The sequence below is a fragment of the Protopterus annectens genome, chromosome 14.part0 (genome assembly GCF_019279795.1).
Source record: "Protopterus annectens isolate FY-2018-M chromosome 14.part0, PAN1.0, whole genome shotgun sequence".
Classification (NCBI taxonomy): Eukaryota; Metazoa; Chordata; order Ceratodontiformes; family Protopteridae; genus Protopterus; species Protopterus annectens.
The window spans coordinates 527,708,114-527,734,843 of NC_056748.1; the positions used below are offsets into that span (position 1 = coordinate 527,708,114).

The 26,730-nt window shown below is 39.8% G+C and overlaps 1 protein-coding gene across 1 annotated transcript in view; it reads right to left on the minus strand.

Annotated features, from left to right (window-relative positions):
* Window positions 1-26,730, minus strand: part of RET (ret proto-oncogene) — a 314,327-nt gene that overhangs the window by 162,163 nt on the left and 125,434 nt on the right. The window contains exons 5-7 of the mRNA XM_044056282.1: window positions 22,627-22,885; window positions 13,679-13,804; window positions 9,046-9,156 (exon numbers count right to left, since the gene is read on the minus strand). Coding sequence (XP_043912217.1) covers window positions 9,046-9,156; window positions 13,679-13,804; window positions 22,627-22,885 — 496 coding nt within the window. The remainder of the gene's footprint in view (window positions 1-9,045; window positions 9,157-13,678; window positions 13,805-22,626; window positions 22,886-26,730) is intronic.

The following is a 26,730-nucleotide window of genomic DNA, read 5'->3' on the forward strand; positions in this document are numbered from 1 at the left end:
TAAAAAAGGGTGCCCCCCCCTTTTTTTTTTTTTTTGCCTTGAGCAATTTTCTGGCTTGTTTTAAAAAAAAACCCCTTTTTGTTTCTCTGTTTTTTTTTATTTTTTTTCTAAGTTCAGAAATGTTTCATGTAGATGTTGTTCTAGTAACACTTGATGTGGTATCACTTTTTACCAGCATCCCAAATGATGTAGGCATTGAATTGGTTAAGGACTTTATGAGATCTGAAAATGTTGCTGCGGACAATATTCAACTATACTGTTTTCTGTTAGAACTTACTCTGAATAATAATGTTTTTACATTTGACAATCAGTACTTTCTTCAAACGAAGGGTGTGGCTATGGGTACCCCATGTGCCAATTCCTATGCGAATTTAGTAATGGCACAATGGGAAAGACAGTATATTAAAACAAACACGAGATTTTTAGATTGCATACCCTACTATAAACACTTTGTTGATGATATTTTTCTTTTATGGAAAGGCACTGTAGATGGTTTGAGACAGTTCATTGAATATATTAATTCTACCCCTATTTTTGCAGTTTACTGCTAAATGGTCTCTGGAGAAGATTAAATTTTTAGATGTGTCCTTGATAAAAATGATGGTATCATCTGCACTGAGATTTATAAGAAGGAATGTAGAAGGAATAGTCTGTTGCATAGGCAAAGCATGCATCCCCAGAATATTTATAAGAATGTCTTACAGAGCCAGGGCTTGAGAGTTTCCAGGCTCAGTAGCTTACAGTCTAGTTGTGAAGGACCCTCTTAGTATTGAAAGATGAACTGAAGGATAGAGGCTATATGCTACATGAATACAACAAATTAGAAACACTAGATTTTGTAGATAGACATATGAAAGGCAGACCATACTTTAGAAAATATGATAGAGTCGATATCACTAGGCATAATACTAATAATTCTAGAGCACTGAATGAATGTAGGATGGTGATACCCTATACCAACAACAATAAGGCCATACATGACATTAAGAATAAGAACTGGACAATCTTAGTATCTGATGAGAAGATAAGTAACATAGTGGGGTTACAACCAAGTTTCTCATATCGAAATAATAAATCATTGAAAAGATTGTTGTGTTACAGGGATGTTACATCTAATAGCAGTTCTGTTGTGTCTCAAAGACAAGGAACTTTTCCTTGTAGATGATGTAACCATTGCCAATATATGTGCAGTCAAGATAAGTTCACACATCCTACTACTAAATATACATATACTTTTAGACACTATGCTGATTGTATGAGTAGGTACATTACATATCTTGCTTATTGTACTAAATGCCAATCTTTCTATATAGGGATGACCAATAGGACTCTGAGAGACAGAGTTAGGGAACATATTTATGGCATCAACAGAGAGGATGAAGGGAATGCCCTAGCAAGACATGTTTTGGAACATGGTACTTCACATACATTTTTATTTTTAGTCATAGAATTAACTCCTCATACTCATAGGTTAGGAAATTTTGAGAATTTTACAGAGTGAAAAGAAATTAAATGGATCATTAGGATGCAGGCAAACAGGGGTTTTGGCTTCAATGACAAGGTAGCACTTAGACCATTTTAGTTGACAGACCCTTGAAGCATTGAATTATGTACTTTTTAAAGCATGCATGGATTCCATCTATGTATTTCTATATAAATGTTTTAGATTAATGCTTTTACAATAGATGTAGTTATTGCACTGTTTAATATATTTGTATATGTTTTCTGATATATTTTCATATACATTTTTGTAAATTATAGACTAGTTTGCACATAGGCATACACCTATTGCTTTAAAAAAAATTTGTAAGGTTTGAGTTTTTAATTGAGTGAGTGATTTTAGCTGATTGCAATTTGATTGCTTTTAATACTATAAATAAGTTGGGGTCTTCTCATGAGTGTATTGAAGTCCGAAGAAGCATCCTTTGGGGCATAAAAGTGCTTACTTTTTGCATTAAATGTTTTGTTTTGCTGTGAATCCTGCTCTAGTTGTGCTGCTTTTCCTCTTTTTCTGCTTCTTCTATTTAGAGGTTGAGGACAATGAAAGACAGTGCCAGCATGAAATGGAGCTTCGAACCCTTTGAGAGGGTCATGGGAGTAATGAGGATGGGAATAACTGGACCCCAGAAGCTGAAAAGGTCAGTAAACTTTTTTCCTCAGTACAGGGATGAGATGACTTTGATAGTTTTATTCATATTTTTCAGAGGGTATGTAGACAATATGATGTTGACCATGAGCTCTGGGTTCATCTCCTGACTCCCTTACTCCATGGTTAAGCTACTCAGGTTGTAGCAAAGTTAAATGATGTAGACTGTTTGAATTATGAAAAAGTGAAATATTTCTTGCTTGACTGTTTCAAGCTTACACATGAAGCTTATAGAAAAAAGTTTTGTGAACGTAGACGCAGGGCAGATGAAAGTGTACGTGATTATTTTGCCGACTTAAGTACATATTTTCACATATGGGTTAGTGAGTGTCAGGTCACCACCTTTGAGGGACTGGCAGATCTTTTGGTGAGGAAACAAGCCCTCAGTACTTTGTCTGATGACACTGGAGTCTGGTTAGCAGACTGTGAATGCAACTCTGCAGAGGAGTTTGTGAGAAAAGGGAATCTCTAGTTGGCAAGCAGAGCCCCACTGCATAGGAGAGGGATACCCAGTGCTGTACATGAAAATAAGGGAACCCATGGGGGGCAGTCTAAACCACTCCAACAGTGTGCACTATTAACTGGGGAAACTATTAATCCAAATGCATGCTTAAGGATCATATCTTTCAAGTATAACCCGAGGGGACACATAGCAATCAAATGTTCATAAAGACAAGGTGTGAAACAAAAGGTGAGAGACCCAGCAAGTGGTGATGACAAACTGACACTGGTAAGTTGTTTAGAAATAACCGGGGTGTCATATTATCATCAAAATGTATATCCAATCTTAGTAAATGGTAAACAGGTAACGGCTAAGAGGGACACAACTTCTGATACAACCATTGTGAGGCCTGCAGTGGTTAAAGAAGAGCAGGACTTGCTTAGGTAGGCCACTCCTGTCAGGGTATTGGGAGGGACCCCATTCTAAATAACTTTGGCTAGGGTTCATCTTGACTGGAAGGGTGGAAGAGGAAGCAAGCAAGTAGGTGTGTTAGAGGATACTCCTGCAGATGTCCTGATAGGGAATGAGTGTTTGAGGATACTCCTGCAGATGACCTGATAGGGAATGAGTGTTTGAGGATACTCCTGCAGATGACCTGATAGGGAATGAGTGTTTGAGGATACTCCTGCAGATGACCTGATAGGGAATGAGTGTTTGAGGATACTCCTGCAGATGACCTGATAGGGAATGAGTGTTTGAGGATACTCCTGCAGATGACCTGATAGGGAATGAGTGTTTGAGGATACTCCTGCAGATGACCTGATAGGGAATGAGTGTTTGAGGATACTCCTGCAGATGACCTGATAGGGAATGAGTGTTTGAGGATACTCCTGCAGATGACCTGATAGGGAATGAGTGTTTGAGGATACTCCTGCAGATGTCCTGATAGGGAATGAGTGTTTGAGGATACTCCTGCAGATGACCTGATAGGGAATGAGTGTTTGAGGATACTCCTGCAGATGACCTGATAGGGAATGAGTGTTTGAGGATACTCCTGCAGATGACCTGATAGGGAATGAGTGTTTGAGGATACTCCTGCAGATGACCTGATAGGGAATGAGTGTTTGAGGATACTCCTGCAGATGACCTGATAGGGAATGAGTGTTTGAGGATACTCCTGCAGATGACCTGATAGGGAATGAGTGTTTGAGGATACTCCTGCAGATGTCCTGATAGGGAATGAGTGTTTGAGGATACTCCTGCAGATGACCTGATAGGGAATGAGTGTTTGAGGATACTCCTGCAGATGACCTGATAGGGAATGAGTGTTTGAGGATACTCCTGCAGATGTCCTGATAGGGAATGACCTTGATGATGCAGTACCTTGTGTACATGCAGTGACACGTAGTCAGGCTTGGAGAAAGCCAGTAGGTCTGGTAATCTGGGAGAGACCTAGAAAGATCTCATACCTGAAGCTGGGACTGGTGTGGTGGCTGTTTCAGAGAAGGTGCTATCTGATAGCAGTAAGTCTGAATGTGAGCCACAACTGCTGGTGAGTACTGATGGTCCCTTGGATATGGTGACTGCAAGGATGGAGGTGAGTGGTGGTACCCAGAGTGACAGCAAGGCGCAGCTGTCAGAAGTTACTAAGTTTCCTGTGGAAGGGAGCTTGCATTTGAGAATATTACTGCAGATGTCCTGATAGGGAATGACTATGTTGATACAATGTCTTGTGTGCTTCAGTGGCACATAGGCTGGGGGACAGGCATTTATGTCCAGTAGTCTGCAAGAGAACCAGACAGCTCTCATACCTGAAGTGGGGACTAGTGTGGTGGCTGCTTCAGAGAAGGAGCTATCCTGTAACAGTAAGGCTGAAAGTGTGGCAAAGCTGCTGAGAGGTACTGATGTTCCCTTGGACACGGTAACTGCAAGGATGGAGGGGAGTGATGGTACCCAGATTGACAGTGAGGTAGAGATGTCAGAAGATATTTGGCTTCCTGTGGAAGGGGAGCTTGGGAGGGTCACAGATGTACAATTGAGACAGGCTCAACTTACAGACCCTACAGTACAAAGCTTAAGGAAGATGGCTAAGGAAGCATCTGAGGCTCAAGGAAGAGGGGATTCTGTATAAGGGAACAAAGATTTGTTGTATAAAGAGTGGACTCCTAAGGGAGGGCTGGAAGGTGAGGTAGTACAGTAGTTGGTAGAGCCTAGAATGTATGCCACTTCTGCCTAAAATTCCTAAGATTCTTTTTGTAGGTGACATTGATGTAGAAAAGGTTGCAAATGTTTTGCTAGAAATTTTCAGCAGAGAAGGTTTTCCATGGAAAATACTGATGACCAAGGTGCCGACTTCATGTCAGACCTGCTGACTTATCTGTGGAAGTGTTGTGGGGTGAAACATTTGAAGAACACTCCCTACCATCCCCGGACTAATGGTCTTGGGGAGAGGTTAAACTCTACATTGAACATTATGCTAAGGACATTTGCAGACTAACATGTTAGGGAGGTCATTAAACCCAGTGTCATGTGGGTATGACAGTGGTCACTTACATAGGACACAGAGTGGGAAATGGTAAAATTAGGACATAATCTGTCAAGGTAAAAGCTATTCAAGTGTGGCCAGTTCCTGTTACTAAGAAACAAGTGAGAACATTTCTAGGGACAGCAGGGTACTACAGGAAATTTGTGCCCAATTATAGTACCATAGCTGCATCCCTTACAGACCTAACTAGGAAGAATAAACCAGACAAGGTAGTGTGGACCACAGATTGTGAACAGATATTCCAAAAACTAAGAGATTTTGGGAGGACTCCCTGTGTTAGCCAGCCCAGATTACAATAAAGAATTTATTCTACAGGTAGAGCTTTGGATAATGGGGTGGGGGCTGTGCTCAGCCAAATTTCCTCAGAAGGAGAACACTGCAGTGGGGTTAATAATGCTAATGTAAATGGATTGCCCAGGAGAGGAGTGGGAAGATATTCCCAGACAAAACCATTTTTCTCAAGCTTCAGTTTCAAGGGTCACTTGAAAATCGTGCTTGAGTCATATGGGAGGGGCTGGGATTGTGAAGAAAATGAAAACGCTGTCATCTGTGTTAGAATGCCTGGCAGGAGATTTATGTATATTTTTAGATTAACTTGCATTGTATGCCAGCATGTCTAATTGTGAAATGTAAATAAGTTGGTTTTAATGTTATTTCCCTGTATATACAGAATGTTTAGAAATCTGTCATGTTTTGATACATTTCTAACTGTGCATGTTTGAGAGGGACATTCTAAAGTACAAACTGTGGAGAATCAGCTGTGAGTGATGTCTTTAGAATGTTCCTAGTTGCTATTTAAATAGCTGATTGACAGAAAAAGAACTTTTTTCAAACAGCTGACTGTTATATTTTGAAATTAGACAGTTGCAACTGCAGTTTGTCAAGTACTGAGCAGTTTGTCAAGTTTTGTGCAGTCAGTGGACACCAAGAAAAGAGAACTCACCAGAACTGTAAGCTTACCTTAACCTTGCGATTCTGTGTTAGATAAGATCAGGGACAGTATTCTTTAGTTAGACTAGGAAAGCTTAGGTATTACAATAGAGTTTTTCTAGAATAATGGACTTTTATCCTGCAGTTTAATTTTACATTTTCAGTGATTGAGATCTGGTGTTTATTGAAAGCTATTAATTTACATTCTTGTAATCATTTTTTTACTTATTATTAAATGTTTTTTATAACTTTACATTATGACTGTAAATCAGTGTTTTTTTTCTTTGGTGATTAGAGAGTGCTTCTACCTGTTTGATACTCCCCAGTTCCTTTCAAAGGCCTGGTCATTTATGGTCATAGCTATCATTTATTGTGGTATTTAATTTTCATAATTGGACACCCCTTTATAAGGGTATGAAGACACTCTGATTGGTGGCAGCATTACCATATTATTTTAGGGAAGGGACACAGCTGGAAATCTGTGTCAGGCTTTCCCAGAAGTGTTTGGATGTGTGAGATTTTTAGTGTGAGTGTATCAGAGGTCTTAAACTGGGACACTTTGCTCTGAAGTGTATAACAAGAATATTCATTTGGAGTGGACAGATGTTTATGGTGTTCCTGTTGTGCTCTTAGAGGAAAATTGTGAAATATTACTTCTGTTTAAGTCACAGTCTCATATTAGAGTCAGTCTTGAGGACTGAAGCACTTTAGCTACTAACCCAGGACAGCAAGGGACGTCACACTTATTTGTTGGCAGTCCAGTGAGGTACTGACTGGTTGTAATATTTAATTGGTGGCAGTCTGGTGGGATACAGCCGGAAGTCGCATTATTAATGGATTTTTTCCTGGGAAGAGGGCTGGGATTCAATGACTGATCTGTTAATCAGAATGCTGGCAGGATAGGCTATGTCATCAGTGGCAGTTTTCAAGTACTCAGCTGGAAGACTGTCTGCAGAAAGAGAGCAAGGTTTTATTTTATGCAGTAGATTACATATATAGCTAGTGGGTATAGGTTTTAGTGACATGTTTGGGGGTTTAGAGAATGAGGTTGAGATCATTTGAGAACTGAGGGATGAGGGTGCAGTAGGGCTGGGAAGTGTTTGAGAGAGAGATGAGTCTAGATTATTTGTGGGGTTGGGACTAAGGGAGGGGGAAGAGAGTGCAGTATGGCTGGGAGGTGTTTGAGAGAGAGAGATGAGTCTAGATTAGTTGTGGGGTTGGGACTAAGGGATTTGCGTGTATCATTGAACATGCCAACTATGCTTTCTATAAAGTGAGAGTTAAACATTTCTGCAATTTATGATGGGGATTTGTCAGTGAATGGGGTGGGATTTTGTTTGGATCCCTGGGTAAGAAGTGTTGAAATGGTAGACCAACATTTTTTGAGATTATTTTTGTGGTTGGTTAGTTGTTGTGTGAAATATTGCTTCGTATCAATAGTTCTATGTTTGTTTTGCCTGATTACGTAGTTTGACACATAACTCTGAAAAACAGTGATGCCCACCACTGAGTCACACTGACTGCAGGTAACCATCAGGTTCCAGCAGCACACATTCTGAATTAGGTTTGAAATGAGACATTGCTTCTGTCTTAATGAAGATGCAAAACATAATCAAAATAGCTAAGTAAAAGAAAACCATAAGTCGAAGAAATTGCCCTTCAAAAAAAACCCTGCAAAACACTATTCCACTACTTTCTCTGATGTTGGCTGCACTCTTCCTGCAATCACAGATGTGGTAGCTTTCTCCCATAACCCCAAGTCTGTCTGTCTGTCTCCCACTCTAACTCTCTCTCTCTCTATATATATATATATATATATACATATACACACACACACACATGTGTGTATATATATGGGTCTACTTCATTTGCCTGACAACTCAAATGACTGACACTCATTTGCCCGACAGCTCATTTGCTCGACAAAAAGTAATCAAGGCAAAAACATGGGATTTGCCCCCCTCCCCACTGTTGTGCAACCGTGGAGTTGTTATATATAGTTGGGGGGGTGTGGGGGGCACAGCCCCTCACATCAGGGGGTGTGGTAAGCCTCACCTAGAAAGTTTGTCGAGCAAATGAGCTGTCGGGCAAATGAGTGTCAGTCATTTGAGTTGTCAGGCAAATGAAGTAGACCTATATATATATATATATATATATATATATATATATATATATATATATATATATATATAATTTCCAAGGTTGTACAAACTTGGAGAAAAAAGGAACAGTTGAAAAAGTAAAAAAACTCAACTTTTATCTCTTCTTTTGAGTTATGCAATCTCTTTCTAAAGTACTTGCAACAAGGCAAGCTTCAGCATACTGACATGTCGAGAATAAGAGAAAATACTTATACAAAAGTGATAGTTTTAGATTAGCCAGAATAATACACAATAAACAGTAGTAGTGCTTCCTTTGAAACTTGTCATATACTGTTTGCACTTTATAAAGCATAACAGCAAAACTTGTTACATGTTTCATGGTCACGTTAATCATGTTAATTTTAATCCTAAAAATGTTATTTTCTCTTGCACCAAAAATGTATCAACCATATTCTTTGCAAGAATGCTGCGTTACTAAGCAAATTAATATTTACAGGAAACACACATGGCCATTTATTTTTCCTGCTTTAGGCATTTGCATGATTCATTAGATAAATACACTGAAACTGAATACTGTAAATCTTGGGAGGGCAGCCTAAAACATGCTGTCTTATCACAGAGAAGGTGCTATACAAAATCTGTTGAACTACACCTCTCTTTGGACATATTATTTACTTATTTACCTATGCATTTGAGTAATCTTGTTTTTAGAACTATATGCCAGAAAAGTTGAATGCATATCTTTCAACACAGACTATGGATTATGTCAAAGGTATGTCATGCAAAGATTATTTATATAAATTCATGCATATTCACTGTTTCAGAAGCATTTGAGCTACAGGCATTCTACAAGAAAAAAAAAAAGATTTAAAAAACACACTTGTGCAGTCCTGCGGGCATATGGATGAATTTCTGCTCTCAATAACATCACAGTATCCATTAGGACATGTCTGAAGACTTGGAGAACATGTTGAATAGTTTCTAGTGATTCCTAGTAAGCAAAGAAGAAAGAAAAAGTGCACATCAGAACAGATAGGTGCTATTGCAGAGATACTAAAATATAACATTGTGAAATAAGAGAAATATTAAAACAATCATTTAAAACAGAAGAATATTTTTACTGGCTAGACTGCACCAAATTATCATGGGTAGGTTTTAGAGGCATGACAACCGCATACATTTCCTCTCAAAAACTTATTATAAGAAGTGTTAACAAACTTCTTACCAGAATCTTTGGAGAACTTTATTTGATCACATTCTTGATGACTAGACTAGTTTTTGTAAACACCTAAACAAGTAATTCATGTATTACCCAGTTTATCCCATGTAGTTTTTGTTACTAATCTATTGAAATATTTTGTTTGCTTTCATCTACTTAAACAGACTAAGTCCCTTGATGTGTCTTGTTCATTCATGTGTTTTGGTGGCACTCTTGTATATAGTATATATAGATAAGTGGAATTAAGCCTGTTTATATATGTGTTTATGGTGTTTGTTTTTTGAAGTGTATGTCTCACCGTACAGTTCACTGCCAGTTCTACACTGAGTCTGTTTTTTGAATCAATAAAATATTATTTGAAAAAAAAAAAACAGAACAATGTTTTTAATGGTAAATGTAACCTTAGGTTAAAGTTTCTACTCAGAATGTACTACAGCATTTTATCTAATATGTGAAAGGACAACACAACATTTATGTTTAATTCTGTATTGGATATCCATAGGTTCTGAGACTCATAGGTACTTAACAGGTTATTGAGCAGTGAGGCTCTTAAAAAGCCAAGACTTACTTTCCCATGGAAAATACTAACCCTTATATTTTGCAATACAAATATCCAAAGGTGGGCCAAACAAGTATATGTTGAGGTGATTACATCTCCCATATTCATGAAGGTCAGTGGTGCTAAACCCATTGGTGAATTTACAGCTACCCATCCATCCATCCATCCATCCATCCATCCATCCATCCATCCATCCATCCATCCAAATTACACTCATGCATAGTACTTCAGGTTTAGCAATTCACACATGTGTTTGTGGGGGGCAGTGGTGTGGCAGAAAAAGATGTCTTTAGACAAGGTTGCACAGTTCGTTAATTTCCCTTCTGTAACATTTTCACATCAAGCATAAAAAACTATTTATGCTGGCAAAAATTTACTTAAGAAAAAAGTTATTTAAAACAATTTTCTGTCACTAATGATTTACCTCTTGTCTTGTGAACCTTAAAAAAAAGAATTACATTAAGTAGGATCTATTTTATACTTGAAACAGTTTGTAAATGACATAACTGATGTCCATGATGTCTGAATAATGGAACTGTTGTTCATGTATGAAACTGATAATGGAGCTTTTCTCTCTGGGCCTCTGCTCAGTCAAACTATCCCAGTAAACAAATGCTAATAGATAAATAAATAAATAAACAATTTAATTTTGTTTACCAGGGTAGAACACTGATCAGATTTGATCATTTACTGGCTCATCTCAGATTGCATACATACCCTGGGATTCATTAAGGCTTATACTAAGTGTACACTGCTCTGAGTGAACAGACAAAACAAGAATTACTCATACCGTCTTCCTCTTAATTTTATTTCTCCTACTGATTTTCTTGCAGCCTTAAATATTGAAGGGGATTCATAAAAGTTATTAAACCAAACTGAAGTGTAGTGGTATTTCCAAAAGAACTCCACAACGTCTTCTTCTCTACTTATCAGTGTTTAATAAAACTAAACTAAATGTTCACTACATCCAAAATATCAAATAAAATAATACAAAAGGACACTAGGTTAAGCTCTTTTGAGCAATTCAGCATAGACATCCTCAGAACCTAATATCCAGGTCAAAGTGCAAAGTGTAAAAAGCAAAGTGCAAAGTATTTTATAATTGTATGTATTACCAAATGTAATATACCAAATATATAAAAACATTCACCAAAATCCTTTAAAAACACTCCTGAAAAAATACAATTAATTGATAAATAACCCAAGCAAAAATAAGTTGTGAAAGTTATACAGAAGCATAGGCTTGGATGGAAGATGCAATCTATTTTAGTCGGATACTTTGTCCGTCTCCCTGACTGTTGTTTTTTACTAGTGATTCTAGTGATATAACAGCTACTTCCTTTTGCACTCCTGGTATTGCCTTAAGTCTTTTCCATGTCTTTTTAACCTGTAAGCCCTATAGGCACATATACATGTTTTTGGAGGTGATCCAGCAGCTTTTCTGAGTAAGTGACTTGCTCAGAGTCGCACACCGCAAGTAGAGGTCCAGTAAATCAAGCCCACATCCGCAGAATGTCATTATACCTCATAGCCTGAAACCTCAACCTGTAGACTAAGCTGCATTTTTGTAATTTCATTAGGAATTTTCATCACTGCACATCCTTAGGAATATGGTTATATATCTCTGCTGCTCTCTTTAAGTAAAAATGTTGCTTATGTTGCTGCCAGGTTCCTTATACACTGATTAGACCGTTTATTCTGCTATATTCCTTTTTAAAGAAGGTGACAGTTAGCTTTTTAAACTATGTTGGTTTTATTATGTTAGCGGAATCTTCATTTATGAATTTTATTTATTATTTTAAAGAAGGATGCTTAATCCTAAGCATGTACAAAATTAAAAGAGCAATGTTATGAGCAAATGCAATAAGCTGTTTATAACACATTACAGATCTAAACATGTTAAAAATGAACACTAGAATCTTTACAAACTTAGAAATTCTGAAATGTCATGTCAATACATATCCAGTAACATGACAAATAAATGCTCAGATAGTTGTATTTGTCCAAAATGGCCAGTCACTGAAGTAGGCTGCTCTGGTTAGGATTTGACCTTACTTGGTAGAGCAACCTTGGAACTGATTTTAAGTCTGGCGTACAAGCAATGAAGCCCCTTCCTCTTGCATAGTTGTTCTGGTAGCTGCCGGTCAGAAGACAAAGCTGTAAAACGTGTCAGTCACTTTGCTTGCATGCAACATAGTTTTACAAATTTATTTTTAATAGATTGCCACAGAAACATTTCACACATACATGTCCTTTTCACCTGTATAAAACAAACAATTAAGTTCTTGCTGACTTTTTTATATAACCTGTAGCATTTTTGTTGTATTTTCTAGATGGACTGTTTCCATCAAGTGTATGCTCTTGTTGAAATGGGAGTCTCTGCAAGTTAACAAATTATTCCTAAAGGGGTAGAAGGACATTGAGTTTAACTTTTCTCTGCTAATACCTCTTAACTTTGTCTTTTTTCCATACTGTCAAACTGGTCTACCCTGTATGAACAAAAAAAAAAAATATATATATTTTTTTTATTATTATTTATTTGTACAAAGACATTAGGACATTTTTCTCCTTGTTTGCTACTATCATAGTTGTACATTGCATATATTGCCTAACTTTTTTTTTTTAATTCTAATCTTGTATGGTCTATTCTGTATTAACAATGTAATATTCCATTGGAGCTTTTCTCCCCGGGCCTCTACTGAAAATGGACATATATCCAGTTAGACTAGCCCGGTCAACAAATGTAAAATAAATAAATAAAATAAATAAATAAATAAGTATGCAAAGGTCATTTTGATCTGCTTCTTACTGTGTATTACCTGAACAACTCTGACACTTTAAGGAAATCTCTGTATTCTTGCAAATGCAGCTGTCAGTGTCTGTACAGCCTGGATGTTTCCTAAATTGCTCTGTCTAGCCATGCACTCTGCTTTCTCTTTCTAGTTCTACAAAGAAGAGCATTTGTGCATTGATCTGTCTTACAACCTTCTGAAGTGTGCTATGAACAGCCTTTGTGACATCCACTTTTCCTTGTCAGAGTGAGTCTGTATCTAGTACTGTTCTGTTTGTAGGGAAATGATGACTGTGGACTGCATAAGGGTTCACATTCTCTACAGAACCACATAATCACTCCTGTGCTAGTTTGCACAAGACATTTTTTTACAGGGAAATGTTATTTTAGTTAACAATTCCTGGTTGTTCTTGCAGATTTTATCACCTGTCCTCTGTTTTCAGTTACTGTTGTAGTTGGTACGTCCATGGACTTACTGAAACAAGGGCATCTTAAGACTCATTACGACTCACTCCTTGCTCATCATCATTCAAATGAATGAAGGAATGAAAATCTTGTAAGAAACAATACAATCGTTTCACTTTTAAAGGTTATTCGCAACATCTGCTTGTAAAGGTTATTCACATTATATTTACCCTTCATCAGTAATCTTTAAGGACACGATCACTGTTTCCTGGCATACCACCCTTAATGTAACATTTCACAAAGTTATGACAATATGACAACATTGAATGTTACTGTAAATGAATGTCCTTTGTATGTATTCTGTCTGAATGACAATGGCTCCAAAATAAAACAGAAAATATGAACAGGGAAGATTAACCCATGAGTGTCTGAATTCTAGAAAGTCAGAGGATTTATGCTGCAGAAGCTCAAGGCAGACTTAGTCATTCCAGCACTTGCACAGTGTGCTAACAGCCAGTATAATTTCTGCAGATCATTACCTTTGCCGTCACCTTGTCGCCACTGACATCTGCCAGACAGAACACCCAAGCCCTCACATTCCTCGCAGTCTGACCGGTGCTTATTTTCTGCACAGGAAGTAGGACATTCTGCATCTTTTTTTATACCTGTTGAGAGTACAGGAAAAAAAGCCGAATAAATATCGAGATTTGTAAAAAAGACATTTAGCAAAATAAGCGCACTTACCACTTTATCTTCTGTTTATAGATACAACTGTGCAATAGATCCACGGGCAAGTACACCAATAAACAGTATGAACCATGGTTCATAAGTGGCACTGTCTAAACTATGATGCAGTAACCTAATTTATGATAATAATAATGGCAGAGTGGCCAGTAACAACTTATTCAAACTATGTGATGATATCCTTTACTTGGTTATGAACTATGGGGTTTATCAGTAGAAGGTGGGTGGACAGACTACAGCAAAACAGCTCAGCTAGTATAACTTGGAAGGATGTATTTATAGTACTTAGTGCCTGAGGTACATTTATTCAGATATCTTATGAATTTTCATATCTAAGTCTTTTTTTACTGTCAGCAAACCAAACACACTGATGTTACTAAAGACCACCTTGCCCTCTCAATCATTTCTCCACTTGTTTGTCAACTTGCAAATCCTTTCTATCCAGTGAGTTATTCTAATCCATCTTTCATATTCCATTATGTATGTTCTACATACTCATTTGTGTCACTTTTTGTGATCACTTTGTCATTTCCAGAAAGATGTTCTCATTCACCACCCTTTCAGTGAACAAAATAATTTTATTCTGATTCTAAGCCATGTACTTTGTATCTTCAGATGGCATTTTCTGGTTCTTATAGACCGCTTTTTGTCTACAGATGGTAATTGCAGGGATTCTATGGATTTTTTGAGGCATATAAACATTTCTGCCCTGTTCCCCCTTTATTCATGACTATATAAAAATGATCATTTACTTCCAAGCTGACTTGCAGGTGTATGCGTTTGTGTGCACGGACACTTTGCTTTTCCTGCATGATACAGCCCATGCTGTTTGTGGTCAGCATCATAATGTTTCAAAAATGGTAGCATATTATCTGAGACAGAATCATGGAATTTGATTATTTTTGTGAAACATAACTCAGACAAATTCAAGCACTGTGTTTTAAAACTGGTAGTTTTCTCTGAATTGGCCAAGTAAAGGAGATCGGGCAATACCTTTTTTTGCAAAATCATGCATTTGAATTTTTTGTGTTATTATACATGAAATTTAAGGATTTAGGGTCTAAGTTCAAAGGAATGTGCAGTAAGGTTAGCGGTGAATGCTTTTTTTGTGTGTTTGTATGCTTGTGTATGACAAGTGCATCTGTGTGCATGTGATAATGTGTGTGTGCATGTCATCACCTTCACCCAAAGATGGAATGCAGAATATGTGAAAAACATTTTAGCTCATTCAGGAATACTAGCTTGCAAACATAGTTGCCATTAAAATGCAATAAAAGACGAGATAAACCTCCTAGGAAGCAAAACTGTTTAATGGTCTTTTGAAAGCAAGACAGGCAGTGAATATAACAAAACACTAGATTAAACATTTCTCAAACATAAAAACTGTCAGGTGTGAAAAAGTTATGGAACTATTCTAGACAGGAGAATTTACTCTGAAGTTACCAACAACAAAGCAGCCATTACTGAACTAAGAAGACATTTTACATTCCCATAGTAACAAACCATCATAATGGAGGTCTTTAGCTCCTCTGTTGACAACAGCAAAGACTAATTACTGTATGGAGGAAAGAATGTAGAAAGTAAACAGAAGATTGATTTTTAATTTGATTCCCAAGATTTATATTCACAAACAGGAATCCTTTTATAATTCCAATGATTGTAATCACAATCCTTGAAGTGGTAAGACTGGCAGAGCAAAAGTGGGGACCATATACTACACACTATAAAAGTGTTTTTGCATTTGTTTCTACTGTTTTCTTGAAAAAAAAAAAAACAAAAACATCTTGCTATTTTCCTGCCTTACTAAGCTAGAAAAGTCCAGTTTCAGATACCTGCTGATACCTGGACTGTGTTTAAGCTTCTGTGTTTGGCTATACCTTACTTGGGCAAAAAGGAAGTTTCTTTGTTCAGCAGTGAGAGTGGGGAGCTCTGAACAGCCTACCTGCCCTTGGAAGAGTGGTTTCTGCCCAGAAACTGTAGTTTTATTGGCCATTTTGGACTAATTTCTATCTCTTTAATCTTTCTAATATAAAAACCGCATTTGCACGGTTTTGCACGCCGGGCAGTGCTGGTTAGCTAGGGTTAAACTATTCCCGACTCCACAAAGTCTACTCTTCAGTTTTTCCCTTGGAACTAGACAAACCTTCAACTTTAGCACTCAAACCATTCATTTTACACCCCAGCACTTGCTTAAAACTCATAACAAGCACTAAATACCCCTAGCACTAGCCCCCCTTATACTGTCCAGAAGGACAAGGCTCTCTATTCGTCCCCACCAGTCAATCAGAAAAACAGCTCACTCTACTTATTCAGGCATGTCCAAAGGGCAGTTTCCGGTGTACTCTCCAGTCCAACTGGTGAATCTGAGCATTTTGAGGCAATGTTACAACTGCCTCATGTACACAGACAACCCTCTCCTCCTACCACCAAACACTAACATATGCGAGAGATGCAATTATACAGCCAGACTGGAGACAAAGCTCTCTCAACCCAACTGTAACTGACTGTCAAGAGGAGAAGGGTAATACTTGCAACACACCACCAGTCTCACATAGACCTAACAAACCAACACAGGCAAATAACACACATAAATATACGAAAACATACTCGGAGGCTCTAAATAAAAATCTGCAAAAGCAACAGAGACCTCCAAAGCAGACATCCAAGCAACCTCCACAACCCATCACCATCCATAAAACACATACTTTACATAATCAGTGTGTCATGCAATCACAGCCCTTAAGGCAAAATAACATACCCAACACACTAGTGATAGGTGACTCTATAGTCAGGCACACTGATGTCCCACTAACTAAGCTGGACAAGGAGAAGGTTACAGTTAGCTGCCTGTCGAGCGCCAGGATCCGCCACATAACACAAGCACTCAGGTCACTCCAGAACAAGTACAAATACGACTCTGTCATTGTACATGTTGGTGTGAATGACCTGTGACATACCTCCCTGGACTACATGAAAAAAGACATGGAAGAGCTCTCTGATCATGTAGCCCAGGCAGGTATGACCCTGACCCTGAGTAGCATCCTGCCCTCACCAAGAATGAGGCCAAAGTATAAAGAAAAAATGATCAACGTCAACTTCAACAATTGGCTAACTTTCTGGTATCATTCAAAGGGGATCCAGTATCTGTCTGCCTGGGATGACATGCTCGACAAGCCATGTTGCTTTGTAAGAGATGGCTTGCACCTGTACTCCTTAGGGTTTCGAATACTGGCAAAGGCTCTTGCTGCCCCATAGTGCCTTTTTAAGGCAAGGCTCAAAATACAAAACCACCACCGTAAATAGCACAAGCAACCAAAAACTGAGGGTAATGCTACTCAACGCCAGACGTCTAAACCTCAAAATGCACGCACTCGAGGCACTCCTCAGTATGGAAAACATTGATATCTGTGCAGTAACAGAAACCTGGTTTAAGGCTTCAGAGAGCACCCCAGCACTACCAGGCTATAACTCATACCATACCTTTCGGCCACAGAACCCAGACCGAAACACAAAAGGCGAGGGTGTATCCATATTCATCAAGGATACTCACACCTCCAGGTAAGTGGCGCAGCACAATGCATCAGAGATCATCCAAGTGCAACTAACAACGGGCAAAACTGCAATCCAAATTGTAGCTTGCTACAGATCACCCATCATGACCCAAGACCCCCATTCCGCATTTCTGGAGACACTGGGAAATATGAAGGTCCTACCAAACACCCTAATACTGGGTGATTTCAACTACCCAAACATTAACTGGGAGAACTACTCAAGTACTAACTCCCTTGCCTAACGCTTCCTAGAATTTATAAACTCGAATGCCCTGGATCAACTTGTCAACACTCCCACCAGAGAGAACAACATATTGGACCTGGTCATCACCAACATGGGCGACCAGTGTTCCACACCTGACATCAACCCCTTGCTAGTTAGATCAGACCATAGACTAATCACTTTGGATATTCACATTCCTCCCCCAACCCTAATCAAGGAAACCACTGTGAAAAACTTTTCAAAAGCAAACTTCACGTTGCTTAAGACCGAGGTGGAAAGGTTCACAGCCCCCACGCCAATGAACAATGCTTTCCAAGCTGCTGAAAACTATACAATGGCACTCTATGACCATATGTAGGAATGCATGGATCATGCTATCACAAGTAAAACCAAGTCTCACTCCTCCAAAAAAAGGAAACCAGTCTGGTGGACCCCTGCCATAAACAGGCTCTACAATAGAATGAGGAAACTAGTACAGATAAGAGCAAAATCCCTAAAAGGAAAGACATCCCTGATCAGTATCAGCAAGAAGCTATGATCCCTCATTAAATCATCCAAGGCTAGCTTCGAAAGAAAAATTGCCAAGGACTCCAAAGATAACCTCAAAGCGTTCTTTAGCTATGTCAAGAACTTAAGTGGAAACTCTCAGATCTGCTCTGAGTTGGTGCAGAATGGCACAAGATACACTGAACCAACCGATATTGCCAACATTTTGGCACAGGTTCAGTGCAAACTTCACACCCCTCTCACCCCCTAAAGGGGCCAAACCATACCAGAAGAATGTAAGGACCTGGCAATCACCGACACACAGGTTAAAACAGCCCTATCCAAAGCCAAAAACACAGCCTCAATGAGACCGGACGGTGTCCCAGGCTCTGTCTTACAAGAGCTCCAAAATGAACTAACCCCTCACCTAAACACACTGTTCAAACTCAGCCTCTCTGCAGGCTATGTACCCACAGAGTGGCGCACAGCAACAGTTATCCCACTCCACAAAGGTGGTGCCACAACGGACACCAGGAACAATCGCCCTATAAGCCTGACTAGCCTGGTCTGCAAGGCTATGGAGTGCATCATCATGGAACTCATTAACAGAGACATTGGAAACCTCCAAACTTTAGACCCCACACAGTTTGGCTTTTTTAAGGGCAGATCATACCTCCTAAACCTGGTGGACTTCTTTGAAACAATTATCAAGGCATTAGATGAGGGTAAGGAGGTCCACACAGCCTACCTAGACCTCGCAAAGGCTTTCAACACCATTCCCCATTCTGGTACTATAGACAAACTCACCAACCTGAACATTAATCCCTATGTCACGAGATGGGTTGCAAATTGGCTCATGGACAGAACCCACATGGTGAGAGTTGCAGACTCTAGGTCCGACTCTAAACCGGTTACAAGTGGCGTCCCCCAGGGCTCAGTCCTAGGCCCCCTCCTGTTCGGTATATACTTCTCAGAGGTACAGGCAAGCGCAGGAGGACTTTGGCTGACCAAGTTTGCAGACGACTGCAAACTAGGAGCCATAATTGATTCTCCGGCTGATACAGACACCCTCCAGAAGGGTCTCACTGTGATGGATACCTGGTGTCAAAATCACGGCCTCAAGCTAAATGCCAAAAAGTGCATAGTCATCCCCTTTGGAAAAAACAAAGTACCCACAAACTACCACATATGTGGTAGTCCCCTAAATACAGAAAATGTAATAAGGGATCTGGGGACCCAAGTAGATAGCAATCTCTCCTTTGATAATCATATTGCCAAGGTGGTTAGGAAATCCTTCTACGTGGTCCACCTAATCTCAAAAGGGTTTGCATCCAGAACAAAGGAGGTTATTGTGCCCCTCTACTCATCACTCATCAGACCCATCATAGAGTACAATGCCCCATTTGGGATGTACCTTACAAGGCACCTTCAACAGCTGGAAAGACCACAAAAGTACCTCACCAAGAGGATTACTGGCCTCAAACAGATGACCTATGCAGCCCGACTAAAGAAACTCCAGCTGTACTCGGTTGCATACCGCTTACTCAGAGGTGATCTCTGCTTGACATACAAGGCCATGTCCATCCCAGAATTGATGGATATGCTCCACCTAAAAAAACAAATCCCTGAGAGCCACACAATCTAGGGATATAAACCTTATCACAATGATAAATAGGACGTGCTGGAGGGACAGATTCCTGACCCAGAGACTCCCTGTGCTTTGGAACAAGATTCCAATATACATCAGGCAGAGCCCCTCACTAGCACACTTCAAGAGAAACCTTGATGGGTGGATGGGAAACAGAAAATTTACCCCAGGGATCACTGCAGTGGCTCTGCTGGACAGAGGCACAGGGAACTAATGGCTCTGCTGGTCAGAGGCACAGGGAACTAATCTAAGCGGGTGGTGAAAGCCAACACATTCTGGCTAGACTTATAAATGCCCTTGGGTAGATAGCCTAGTACTTACCTATGAACCTATGAACCTATATTTAGTTGTGGTACCTCAGAATATCCTTTCTGCTCCAATATACACTGATCTTAGTGGTAGTATTAACAAGGATCAGGAATGTGTATGGGGGGGGACTTTGCCTGCAAAACTGTTCTAATGTGACAGGGCCTTTCACAGCTTGCTGCCATTGTGTTTGAAAGCACATACATTTTTTACATTTTGGGCTTGCTTAAGTCGGTCTTGTATTTATAGCAGAAATCCATTAGTGAACTGTGTGAGAGGTAAAGAGAAATGAAAAAAGCTAAGAAATCATGATGAGAATAAATGAATGCTGATTTAAATGATCATCAAACTGTGTAAAGTCCTTGGAAGAATACTTTGTGAAAGAAATGGAACAAGGACAGTTTGTTTTGGTCTTCATAAAAGCAAGAGAAGCCCAGCAAGACAAACTAAAATGCAGCCAACACTGTACAAAGGAACAAACTTTTATATTTTATATATTATTCACTTTGTTAACCAGGTAAATCAGTTGTTCCTAAGCAATGGCCCATTCTCATTCAGGAGAATCAGAAAGTACACTCTTCACCCGGACCACACAAAGGGACGCATTTGTATTTGAGTATCCACCATAAGGCCAGAGGAAACTATCAAACTGTCAAGGATCAAAGACACTTTAAGAAGTTAAATAGAAATATGGTTATACACAGACAACAATAACTTTGCCACAGAAATTCAAACTTTGAAGGGAAATCTATTATCTCATTGTGCATTAGTGAGTCTTGTACATCAAAATAGGAAGGTTGCTGGAATCCTATAGTCAATTTTTCAGTGCAGCAGAAATGGTACATTGCACACGAATTGTTGTGTTTCTGATTTGCAGGAGCCTGAGAAAATGGAGAAGGTGACTTTTAGTTTTGCTTTATTTTCCAGCTTGTAGCTCTCCTCTGAGTTTGTACAATGTCAGTTGTACATAACATAAGTAATATATAGATGGTTTGGTTGTGGGGGCTTGGGGCAGCCACGGTGGTGCAGCAGTTAGCGTTGCCGCCTCACAGCAAGAGGTTCTCCGGTTCAATTCTCGGCTGGGGTGCCTTCTGTGTGGAGTCTGCATATCCTTCCTGTGGTTGTGTGGGTTTCCTCCGGGTGGTCCGGTTTCCTCCCAAAGACATGCAGTAGGTGGATTGGACACTCTAAATTGGCCCTAGGTGTGAGTGTGCACATGTGTGTGCCTTCTGTGGAAGGTTGGGTGCTGGGCTGGCAACTCGACACTGTAAAACTCCACTGCCAATCACGAGTGGACAGATGATCCACTGTGGTGATCCCTAACTGGGAAAAGCCAGAAGAAGAAGGTTGTGGGGGCTTGCTTCCACATTAAGGGGTACAAGGAGATTACAACTTCATTGGGAGTGTCGCTGTTTTGACTATGCAACCTTCCCTCAATTTAGACATTTTTAAAATTTGTCAGTTGGAACAGCGCGTGATTGAGCATAGTAAAGCCAAGTTTGAGGTAGTGAAATAATTCTCAAGTCTGGCAAGACTGAGAAGTTATGCTGCAGAACTTAAAGACAAGCAACCATATCTAATGGTGATTACAGCAGCTTTTAAAACAATGAGTTGCATTCCAGGTAATAAACTCTTAACTCCCCTTCAAATTTAGGCACCTTCTCCACCAAGATGTATAATCATTTCCACCTTCACTACTAGACAGTAACCTCCATATAACCTCAGAAGTTAAAACAAACTACAGCTATAAAGACCCTAGTAAACCATGGCAACAGCAGAAATAACCTTTTACTAAACTGACCTTATAGCATGGAATAATATACCAGACAAATTCAAAAGGGTAGTAACCAAGTCTCTTTCAAACCCTTGAAAGCACAGCTTGCTAGCAAATATAAGTGCAACTTTTATAGGGAACCAGGCCAAACGTAGGGCATTGGGGCCTAAGCTATCCTACTGAAAATCACACTATACTCAGCAACTGGCAACTGTAGTGATAGATGCAGAGAGCTTTGTAACCAGTGTTAACATGTACATTAGTGCTAGTCTCATTTTGTATAATGCAGTGATTTATGTAAACAACATTCATATACAAATTACTGTATTAATGCCAGAGTCCTTGCTCAGTATACAGTAATTCTGAGTAAATAACATTTGCGTAAAAAGCAAAACTACAGCATTTGCTAAACTGTAAATGTTGCTTATAACTTAACTTGAATGTACATACTGGTTTGAAATGTAACCCAAAAGACGATCTGTTTGTTAATGTTGCTTTGAAAAGTTGTCACTGTCTCTTAGCTAGGGTTGTGGCTGGCAATTTTCTTTGTTAGCCAAGTTATTTAATTGCTGAAAAGTTAAATATGAAACAAACAAATATTTCCTTTCCCAAATCAATGAGACGACAAGGACCTATCACTAACCCAATATCACAATTCCCCTAGGTGGAAGGGATTTCATTTAGTTTTAGAGACCATAAAAATAAAGAGCTTTGCTGCTGTTTATAAGCCTCTCTCCACTATTTCACTGACTTACTTGGCCCTTCAACCAGAACAGTGGCAGGCGTTTTGGCTTGCTTCTTGCTGTGTTTGTCTGTTGCTGTGATGATATAATGAATTTCTTTGCATTCAGGCCTGGTGATCTCATTGGAAGTGTTGACAAAAAGTGTGCCAAAGATGTCATGTTTTCCTTGAAGAATTGATAAAGGATAACAGCTGGAATTCACAGATGTTAACTTATAACTGATGCTTATTCCACGGAAACTCTGGCAGTTTTCAACACAGATCCGTCCTACCTGAAATTCATAAACAATAAAGTAATTAAGACTCCGGAAACATATGCAGACTTTAAAATTTAGCAAAATGAAAATTTAATACCAGGAACTGAATTATATTTGAGATTTGAATTTATCATGCCTGACATAACAGTTTTTATAATATTAGAATTATTTTGAAAGTTCTTTTTATAGGCAGAACTTGTGTTCTGAGATTAATCAAATTTGGCATTAGGGTTTCCTGTTACAAGCATATGTCCATCATAAAGGTGTCCTGTGTGTTCATAGCGTTTGTCGTGGGAGATGGTAGCCCATGAAAGGCTGTCATGTGCCTTATGAGATATTTTGCTGTTTGTTCATCCATCTAAGGCCCCCATTAAAAGTTTTAGTAAAGCTGCCCAAGCCAAGTTGCAACCATCTTCAAAATCTCAGAAGGATTTCTGACTGCTTGCAATTTAATTTAATACCTCATGATCACCTCAAACAAAAGAGAGCATCAGGAAGTGCTTCGATGACAGTGGTTAATTACCATTATAGAGATAAAACCTTATTTGGGGAGGGAGCACTTCAACTCAATATGCTACATTAGATATGCCATCACTTCAAAATATAAACGTGTAAATTCTTCAGCATCATTGAAAGTTCTGAGTGCCATTTACTAGTGTAATCTTGACCATTTCTTTTCTTCTGCAATACTCTTTTTAACACCTTTATTAAATTAGCACTTAAGGTTCATAGGTAGGTACTAGGCTATCAGCCCAAGGGCCTAAGTAAGCCTAGCCAACAAGGTTCCCTGGCTTACGCCACCCAAGAAAGTTATTTTCCTGTGCCCCTGTCAAGTAGAGCCACAGAAGTGATCCCCAGGGTGCATTTCCTATTTTTCATTCACTTGTCAAGATTTTTCTTGAAGAGTGCTAATGAGGAACTTTGCTTGACATAGATGGGTAGCTTGTTCCAGAGTATGAAAAGTCTCTGGGACAGGAATCTATCTCTCCATGTCCTGTTTATTGTGCTGACAAGGTTTAGGTCCCTAGAGCATGTAGCTCGGAGGAATTGGGATTTCCTTAGGTGTTGCATGTCCAACAACTCTGGATTTGGCACAGCTTTATATGTTAGGGAGAGATCACCTTGCAGTAGGCGATATGCTACGGAGTAAAGCTGGAGTTTTTTGTGAAGGTCAGTGTAGGTCATCTATTTGAGGCCAGTAATCCTCTTTGTGAGGTACTTCTGTGGCCTTTCCAGCTGCTGCAGATGTCTTATGAGGTACATTCCAAAAGGGGCGTTGTACTCTATAATGGGTCTAATGAGTGTTGAGTAGAGGGGAACAATGATCTCTTTTTTCCTCGATGAAAACCCTTTTGTGATGAGGTGTGCCACATAGAAGGATTTCCTGACTACTGTGGCGATGTGATTATCAAAGGAGAGACTACTGTCCACCTGGGTCCCAAGGTCTCTTATCACACATTCGGTGTTAAGTAGACTGCTGCCTATGTTGTAGTTCATGGGTACAGAGTTTTTACCAAAGGGGATGATGATGCACTTTTTGGCAATGAGCTTGAGGCCATGGCTCTGACAACAGGCATCTGTCTCAGTGAGGCCTTTCTGTAGGATGTCCACATAATTTGGGGACTCGACTATGGCTCCTAGTTTGCAGTCACCTGCAAACTTTGTTAGCCAAAGGGCTTCTGAGTTAGCCTGTACTTCAGAGAAGTAAATACCAAACAAGAGAGGTCCCAGGACTGTACCCTGTAGTACTCCACTTGTCACTGTTTTGAAGTCAAACTTTTACAGTGTGGGTTCTGTCAGTGCACCAGTTGGCAACCCATCTTATGATGTAGGGATTTATACCTAGTTTAGTGAGTTTAGCTATAATTCCAGAATGGGGGATGGTGTTGAAAGCCTTGATGAGGTCAAGATAGGCTGTGTGAACAGCCTTACCCTCATCTATGGCTTTGGTGACTGTGTCAAAGAAGTCAATCAGGTTCAGGAGGCATGATCTACCTTTCACAAACCCGACCTGGGTGGGGTCCAGAGTTTGGAGGTTACCAATGTCTTTGTTTATGAGTTCCATGATGATACGTTCCAGGCTCATCAGGCTAATAGGGCAATAGTTCCCGGGATCAGTGGTGGCTCCCCTCTGTTGAGTGGGATAACTGTTGCTGTGCACCATTCAGTGGGCACAAAGCCTGACATGAGGCTATGATTGAACATGGTGCTTAGGTGGGGAGCCAATTCATTCTGAAGTTCATGTAAAACACAGCCTGGGATGTTGTACAGTCCCATGGATGCTGTGTTTTTGGCTTTAGAGAGTGCAGCTTTTACCTGCATAGTTGTGATTACAGGGACTCTGCATTCTTCATGTATAGATATGGACCCTTTAGGGGGTGAGAGGGGGCTAAAGTTAGCACTGAACCTATCTGCCAGGATGCTGGAAATATCAATTGGTTCTGTAATTTTCGTGCCGTTGTGCTGTAACTCAGAGCAGATCTGGGTGTTGCCATTGAGATTCTTGACATAGCTATAGAATGCTTTGGGGTTGCCCTTAGAATCAGTGGTGATTTTGTTTTCATAGCTAGCTTTGGTGGATCTTATAAGGGATCTCAGCTTCTTACTGAGGCTGACCAGGGAACTCCTCCACTCATGGGATTTTACTCTCTTTTGCAACAGTTTCTTCTTTCTGTTGTAGAGTTTGTTTATGGCAGGGGACCACCAGATTGGCTTCCTTTTTTTGGAGGATAGCATCTTGGTTCTGTTTGGGATAGCATGATCCATGCACTCGTGTAAGTGCTTATAGAGTGCATTTGTGTAGCATTCAGCAATCGTAACTGTATTGCCCATCTGCATGGGTGTCATGAAGTTCACCACTTCTGTCTTAAGAAGCATGAAGCTGGCTTTGGAGACATTTTTTACAGTGGTTTCCTTAATGGGGGGTGGGGGCAGGATGTGGATATCTAGGGTGATTAGCTTACGGTCGGATCTGACCAACTAGGAGTTGACTTCAGGTGTGGAACACTGGCCACTCATGTTGGTAATGACTAGGTCTATGATATTGTTGCCCCTGGTAGGGGTGTGGATAGGTTGATCCAGGGCACTGGAATTGATGAATTCAAGAAAGTGTTGAGCGAAGGAGTTGGTACATGAGTAGTTTTCCCAGTTAATGGTGGGGTAGTTGAAATCGCCCATTATTAGGGTGTTTGGTTGAACCCTATTATTTTCCAGTACATTAAGAAAAGAGGAGTGGGAATCCTGGGGCATGGTGAGGGATCTGTAGCAAGCTACAATTTGGATTGCAGTTTTGCCCAGAGTTAGTTGCACTTGGATAACCTCAGATGCATTATGCTGAGCATTTAGACTGGAGGTGTGGATATCATTAATGAATATGGACACGTCTCCGCCTTTGCTGTTCTGGTCCAGGTTAGATGGCCGAAAAGTGTGGTATGAGTTGTAGCCTGGTAATGAAGGGGTGCTGTCTGGAGCTTTGAACCAGGTCTCAGTCACTGCACAGATATCGATGTTCTCCATTTTAGGGAGTGCCTCAAGGGAGTGCATTTTGGGATTTAGACTTCTAGCATTGAGTAGCATTACTCTCAGTTTTTGATTGCCTGTTCCTGTTATGGTGGTGAATTTGTCATTTGAACCTTGCCTAAAAAAGGCACTGTAGGGGTGGCAAGAACCTTAGCCCGTACCTGGAATCCCAGGGGCGACAGGTGCAGGCCATCTCTGGCAAAGCATCATGGTCTGTTGACCATGTCATCCCAGGCAGACAGATACTGGATCCCCTTAAAATGACACCAGAAGCTTAGCCAATTGTTGAAGTCAATCATTTTGTCCTTGTACTACGGTATCATTCTGGGTGATGGCAGGAT